At 35.9% G+C, this 7580-nt stretch overlaps 2 protein-coding genes across 2 annotated transcripts; one reads left to right on the top strand and one right to left on the bottom strand.

Moving 5' to 3' along the window:
• Positions 1 to 6: 6 nt before the first annotated feature.
• LOC111385098 (probable S-adenosylmethionine-dependent methyltransferase At5g37990) lies at positions 7 to 1035 on the top strand. Its single transcript, XM_023009464.1, has 2 exons — positions 7 to 370; positions 445 to 1035. Exons 1-2 carry the CDS (start codon positions 98 to 100, stop codon positions 790 to 792), a joined length of 621 nt encoding a protein of 206 aa, XP_022865232.1. The 5' UTR covers positions 7 to 97; the 3' UTR covers positions 793 to 1035.
• An 831-nt stretch (positions 1036 to 1866) lies between these two features.
• LOC111385099 (ATP synthase subunit beta, mitochondrial-like) lies at positions 1867 to 6657 on the bottom strand. Its single transcript, XM_023009465.1, has 6 exons — positions 6118 to 6657; positions 2653 to 2728; positions 2475 to 2563; positions 2230 to 2347; positions 2038 to 2141; positions 1867 to 1945 (listed from the first exon to the last, which is right to left on the bottom strand). The coding sequence occupies exons 1-6, from the start codon at positions 6574 to 6576 to the stop codon at positions 1874 to 1876; spliced, it is 918 nt and encodes a 305-aa protein (XP_022865233.1). The 5' UTR covers positions 6577 to 6657; the 3' UTR covers positions 1867 to 1873.
• Positions 6658 to 7580: the final 923 nt, after the last annotated feature.

Raw genomic sequence — 7580 nt, 5'->3', positions numbered from 1 at the left:
CGCGGCTGGTGTACCTGGTTCGTTTTACGAACGCCAGTTCCCGAAGGACTCGCTTCATTTTGCTCATTCATCGTGTACACTCAATTGGCTTTCTGTGATGCCTCAAGAGATACTAGATAACTCTTCTCCCGCATGGAATCAAGGAAAAATTACATATTCTGGAGAGAAAAAGGAAGTGTTAAAAGCTTATGCACTTCAGTATGCTAAGGATTTGGATTCTTTTTTTAAAGCAAGGGCACAAGAGTTGGTTTGTGGAGGCTTAATGGCAATTCTTGTTCCAACTGTGCCTAACCCTAATAGTGATTTATCCAGTATCACTTTCCCTTCATACGATCTTCTGGGGACTTGTCTTATTGAGTTGGCCGAGAGGGTACTATGAAGATCTGAACTGGATATTACATAGTAATTTATCGAAGAATTCATTAATGTTCTTTCTTGTTGCAGGGACGATTCGATGCAGCCAAAGTAGACTCGTTCAATTTGCCTGTATATTACACATATCCAAATGAACTGAAGGCCATAATTGAGAAAAATCAAGATTTCAGTATTGAAAGAATAGAGGTACTAAACGTCCGGAGCAAGCATCAAACTGATCCTGACCCCAAAGCTTTTTCCCTGGCCAAAAGAGCTGTGTTCGAGGGACTATTACAGGAACATTTTGGAAATGAATTCATGGATGAACTGTTCGACCTATACGCAGAAAAAATCGAAGAAACTGCAGTTCCATCGAATCCTAAAGAGACATCTATGATCACATTTGTCCTCGTAAAACGTGTTTTTAGAATGACTTAATCTCGTAGTACCTACAGAGTCAAATCATGGTTCTCTCCACCAATTTTCTTTTCTTCTTTTGCGTTTCTCTTTGAATTTCAGTGTGATTACTATTTTCTTTTGCTGCCCTTACTGGAAAATAAAACTCGGTCTCAACGAAGATGCTTTGTATCTTGATCTTAAAATATGTAATTTATTGTAATTAAATTACATCAATATGTGGAGAGTGGTTGCAATAGTGCTTAATAATCTACTTGGGCCTTATTAATAATTAAATGATTATATTTTGTTCTTTAGACTATTTGAATTTTAATGGGTAGCCAATTTTTTGTACGGGCGTTTTACGTCAAGCAATACATGGAGTACTTCCAATATAATAGTAAAAGCAAGACGTGTAGGTGGATCAACTGATCAAGCTCCCATTGAAATAGGACCCACACAAGGAAAATACTTACCATTCATTGGTTATTAGCTACATTCCCAAAATGTCCAAAAGAAATAAGTGTGGAGAATCCTGAAGTATCTGAAAATCCGAATTTAGAGTTATGATGTGAAGCTCTTTAATGTAATAAAGAGTTAGATATGGTTGAGTTCTTGAAGAAGATGATGTCTGGATGCTGGTTATTATTTCCCACTTTTCCGAGATAATAATACCTTCGAGTTTCCATATTCCGGAGTACGTTAATGTCCTACATCTTTAGTTTAAAAAATGACTTTGATAACCCTGGTCTCTCCACAATAAAGGCTATAATACCTCGTGATCAAGCAGTCACTAGCTCAGTCCTTATGGTTAAGCAAATTTTGATTTTCTTAGGTAAGTAAACTATGTTACGTGCATATATGTATAATATGTAAGATGTTGACAGAAACTTACATTACGTGCCTTATATGAAAATATCATGCGAGTGTGCTATGTGATTTATGTGTGTACAGTGTACATGGTACTCATTTACAAGTTATATCTATGAGTGGAGTATGTTCTATTCTTCTTTTATGCCTTTAAATTATGATAAATGGTTACTTGCCTAACATGCAATTAGATCAGTTCATATGGATATGCCCCCCGGAACAAAATCCAGTGGTGGAAAAAACAGGAGTGAGGTTATCTCACATNGGCACGAGCACCTGGGGGCTCATTCATTTGACCATAGACTAGAGCACATTTGCTATCAGCCTGATAAATAATTATTAGATGAGATATGTTCAAACTAGAGAGAGAAAATATAAACTTAATAGAACAATTGACAAAATTAAAAAAATACTGACCTGCTTATCACCTAGCTTAATGACACCGCTCTCAATCATTTCTCTGTACAAATCATTACCCTCTCGAGTTCGTTCTCCTACACCAGCAAAGACAGAGAAACCACCTGACAAGGAAAACAAACAACAGCACAAGTCAGAGATTTAAGCAACGTAGGGCTCTAAAAGAAATAATGCATAATATCAAAAACTAACCATGAGCTTTTGCAACATTGTTAATCAGCTCCATGATAAGTACAGTCTTTCCTACACCAGCACCACCAAATAACCCAATCTTTCCTCCTCTTTGGTATGGTGCAAGAAGGTCTACGACCTTGTGTAACAAATCAATACAAAAAATTGGTGACCAACATAAAATGACATGAACTTCCAAAGTATAATAAATAAGAAGTGAATGCGAATGGATCCATCAAGTACAGATTGGACTTCTGAGAAAGTACCTTGATACCAGTGACAAGAATTTGCTGTTCAGTTGCTTGCTCCACAAAGGCTGGAGCTTCACGATGAATTGGTAAATAGTGATCGGTTTCTGCAGCACCATTCATTTGTTAGAAAAGACACAAGCCTTCTTCAGACACTTTAAGGATGTTTCGATCATTCAGAAGCAACAGCACTTACTCATATCGCCTTTCTCATCAATAGGCTCTCCAATGACATTCATAATGCGGCCGAGGGTTGCTCTGCCCACAGGCACCTTCGATCAAATGAAGAGAAACAAAAATCATCACGAAAAATAAAACTCTTATAGTACATAATCATAAACAGCTTCAGAAATCAAAGTAGGAATATTTTGAATAATTTTCAACCATCACAACCAGAAAGTCAAGCCACACTTGAGGCTTACAAAATCAAGTCTTCAAACTGTTTGGAAAAGAAAAGCAAACGGAATGTTCAAGACTAAAACGGACATCAGATGTATCTTTAAAAACACCTTAATTAATGAAGACAAGAACTCACCCCCATAAGACCTCAACAAAAGCAACAAAGATTACCCACTCAATTAAAATCAAACCATTTTAGAGATGCAGAAGCCAATCAAAATCCTGTCATTGATTTCAAAAGCAAATGCAAATGTCATTTGAAAAGTGTTGCAACTTGACAGATAATACCATCCTTAAGTAATATAACCCTAGTTTTAAGCTTTATGACGAGTGTGTTTTACTCACGAGTTTTATACTAATTTAACTTGATTATTGGCTAGATCTTATGTGTATTGAACATTTGTAATGTGTTTATTAGTGTTGTTTTATAGGTATGGTGAGTAAAACCTATACCCCGGAGAGGTGGCGCCGGCCCCTAGGCGCCACTAGAAGCCAGGAAGGCAAAGATGGTCATACAGGAGTGTAAGCAATTCGATTTTACTGATTTTTTACAGATTTTCAAACCAAACTGTTTAAACCGGTTTGAGAAAAATTCAAGCCTAAACCAAACCATTTTGAACGGTTTGAAAAACACCAAAACCTAAACCTAATAGTTTGATTTGGTTTTAAACCGCCGGTTTTGCCATATATTTTTTTTGCCTGTCTACTTTTATGTCATTATTTCATTGAATTCAATACATATTTATATCTTACTAGCAATAAATCTAAAACAAACTAAGCCTGTGTTTAAACCAAATTTTTAGGAAAAAAATGAAAATTTGGATCGATATCTCACAAGTTCAGCCGTTTTTGTTGACCTGCTGTTTCATGTGTGGGACCCAACCTCCTCTCCAACCGTCAATTTTTTCATTATGATGATATGAAAAATATAGCTCAAATAGGGGCTAAATATATCTACTATAAATTTAAATACCAACTAAATCAAAGTGAAATCAAAATAAACTAAAACATAGTTTTTTTCATTTTTGTTCAATTTTTTTTAGGCTAATAACGATACAATAACGTTACAATACAAGTCTACTAAACTAAATATAAGGCCCAAAAAAATAATGATGTCCTACAAGATCTCGTGATAATCATATCTAAAAAAAATGATACTGATTAGACAAAAAGAATAACCAACCACAATAAAGTAATTGTTTATAATATATAAACATAACAATTACACAAGTTTACATCTGTATGATGTTACGAAACACATTTAATTTCAGATTCTTATCTTAATTTGCTCCAAAAAAATTTATTGATCTGAAACTTTATTCGTAGCAAATATTATCACCAAATGTCTAGGATCTCTATCTCCGATTTGGTATAATGGACTTCAATTCAACTTTAAAGAGGCGTGAAAAATCTAAAAAAGAAGTGTATAGTACCGATGGCTCAAGACTGTGTTAGATGTCGACTAGAGTTCATCTAAATTCTGAAAAGGAAAAGGGCTTTTGATAGATTATGTTAATCTTGAGATTATTAGATATAAATTAAGATTATTGGATAATAATAATATATCTATATTAGAAAATTAGAAATTGACAAAAATACCCACAAATGACAAAACCATTAAACTTTACACATTTTAATGAATTTTCAAAAAAATTCATTTTTTTCATTTTTTTTCATTTTTATATATTTTTTCGTCGGTCTGGTTTGGTCTTAAATTGCAATTAAAATTCTCAAACCTAAACCAAACCAAACCATTTTGACCGGTTTGGTTTGGTCCAAAACCATTTCGTTGACTGGGTCCACGCGACACCAAACCGACGATTTCTAAAATGTTATTTCGATTCGATTTTTCAATTTTTGCTTACAGCCCTCCCCGGCTTCGAGGTGCCACCTAGGACTTTGAGCTCAGCGCCACTCCTATCGAAGCGCCTCCTATTGTATTTAGGGCATGGAATTTTAGCCCTTTCGAATCCCATGAAAACTCCAAATCTAGGGAGGAGACACTTAATGTAAGGTTCCACACATTGAGAATCAAAGAACACAAGTTGAGATTTATGAGAGCAAATTAAAAGAGAAAAACATCAAAATAATCAAGGGTTTAAAGAATTGATTGGAAGAAGAAGCAGAAGATCTTGGTGCAAGATTCGTCCCTTTTCCTACGTCTTTATTTAAAATCTGATATTGTATTTAATAAAAATCTGCTGTTTTTCTTTTTATATTACGAGTAGCTAAATCATATATTAGATTGAACAATGTAAGCTATATGAGACCATTTACTTCTTTTATTCAAAGTTCTAGTTCTTTCATCATATATGCTGACTTTATTCATGAATTTAATGCTTTGAATTACCTGATCAACAATTCAATGATTTGGTGATTCTTTTACGAATGAGGTGAATTTTAGATTTAGAATACATAGTAAAATTCAATAATTTAGTATAACGTGTAGATATACTTATGTTAATTATTGCAATCGTTATATGAATTCTTAGAACAAATATTGCGTTTAACTAAGATTGATTCACATAGAGATATAAAATTGAATTAGTTAAATAGGCTTAATAAGAACTCAAGATGGGTAAATTGAATGCGGTAGAAGAATTTTTTTCGAAAACTACATGAGATTTGTGAATCTTAATCTGAGACTTAAAAGTAATCAACGGATGAAATTTTTATGCCCTAATATCTCATTCCATATTTGAATCCTAAATCGATCTTTGTATGCATATTGTTATTTTCAATTAGTTATATATCGTTAGAAAAACAACCACAACAATTATATTCGTTCTCATTCATCAAATAGGAGTTAAAATAATAGATTAGGATTAAATTATAGTCCTCGTCAAAACAATTACCCACACTCAAATATCCACTACATTACTTGTTACGCACTTTACTTCACAAAATTTGAAAGCTCAAAATCCAACACCCATCCACAACAGGTATAAAAATTCAGTCTTCACAATATTAAATAAAAGAATTCAAAAATGCCAATATCCCAATAAATCAAATTCTTAAGAATCAATATCCCAAATCAAATCGAAACGGCTAAAACCCACATCAAAGTCTGGATCTAAACCTACATATCGCCCAAACCATAGAAACTCCAACCTCTTTCCCTAAAAACTAATCAAAAGCACTGATTTTTAAAAAATAAAATTAAAATATAAAGACCCTTTCCAAAAACAATATCAATTCAAGAGAACAGATAGTCTTTAAGAAAATATACACAAATTGATAAGATAAATCTAAAACGACTCACGGTGATTGGGGAGCCAGTATTGAGCACGCGCTGGCCTCTGACAAGACCTTCAGTACCATCCATAGCAATACACCTGACCACATTCTCACCCAAGTGCTGGGCAACCTCCAAAACAAGCCTGATCTGATTGTCCAATACCTCCAAGGCCGTTAAAATCGGAGGCAAACCCTCATCAAACCTCACATCAACTACGGCACCGATAACCTGGCACACCTTTCCGACGGCGCCTTTCCCGGTAAATTCATCTGTGATCTTCCCACTGGGACCTCCACCGGGAGCTTTAGGAGGGCTTGGAGAAGAGGAGGCCACAGAGGTGGAGTACCCTACGACGCGGTGGAGGAAGTAGCCGACTGGAGATGGCCGGTGCTTGGGTTTTGGGGCGGAGTTCCAAGCTCTTGATATAGAGCTACGGGAGGCGGAGGAGCGGAGTAACGAGGCTAAGAGCCTCCGCGAAGCCATATCTGTGATGTAATGATGTTTTAGAGAAAGTGTACGCAAATGAAAAGCAGAATGATAGGGTTAAACGGGGAAATGGTTATTGGGAGGTATAATCGAGACTGCGAGTGTGCTCTGTTCACTGTCGGATAAATTTTGGGAAAAATTGCAGCATTGGTCCCCAGTGTAAGACTTTGAAGAAAATCAGTCACAACCTATTTTCTCGTCCAATCTGCAACGCAGCTACCTATAGTAAGTAGGAAAGAACATCTTTTTGTCCTTGCCTGCAAACTTCTAATTTGACGAAATAGCATAAATAAAGTCCTCCGCCTACACTACTGGCAGGAAAGAAGGGCGAACAAAGGGACTCAAAAAGATAGGTTAGCGACCGGGTGAAAGGTTGGAATTGATAGAGAAGGGCTTGGGGTCCTTCGCATTATTATTGAAGAGTAATTTTTTGCCACGACTCTATTTGCGATAAGAGAAAATAAAAATTTAGAATCACTTACTTCAATCAATCTCACCCACTTTATACCTCGCAAATCACCACCAAATTGCAAACTAATGCCTCAATTTGGTTTGTACTAAATTCAAATTTAGTAAATTTTTATAAAATATGTGATTAAAATATCGATAAAAGTTGTAGGATCCATAAAATATATGAATAACAATCACTTCTTCCTGTGGGTATCAATTCGGCTGGCTAGCTCGAGCGAACAATGGCTCGGTCCTAAGCCAGCCCGGCTAGCAACTCTATAGAACAAAGCCTAGGCTAGGGCCAAGCCCCATTTTAGGGTGTCGACCAGAGCCTGACCCATCCCTCATGGCTCGCCGACTTGTGTTACAGGCAATTTTCAACCCATGACAAGTAGAGCAGAAAAAATTTAAAAGCTAGGCAGCGCACAGCAGGTAGGCAAGCAACTACACATTGCCTATGTCAGGCAGCAAGTCGTTGACCGTAGGTATTAAAAAAATCGTCATTAAGACTCGAGCTGAAAGCTCGGATCGAGTTTAGATTTTTTTGCTGA

The sequence above is a fragment of the Olea europaea genome, unplaced genomic scaffold, assembly GCF_002742605.1.
Source record: "Olea europaea var. sylvestris unplaced genomic scaffold, O_europaea_v1 scaffold3089, whole genome shotgun sequence".
Lineage (NCBI taxonomy): Eukaryota > Viridiplantae > Streptophyta > Magnoliopsida > Lamiales > Oleaceae > Olea > Olea europaea.
This window is presented reverse-complemented; position numbering and strand designations above follow the sequence as displayed.

Bases quoted from the DNA above. Each gene is read 5' to 3' on its own strand.
- LOC111385098 (XM_023009464.1), top strand. From the start codon at position 98: ATGCCTCAAGAGATACTAGATAACTCTTCTCCCGCATGGAATCAAGGA. The intron at 371-444 runs GTACTATGAAGA...TTCTTGTTGCAG, and splicing joins TTATTGAGTTGGCCGAGAGG to GGACGATTCGATGCAGCCAA.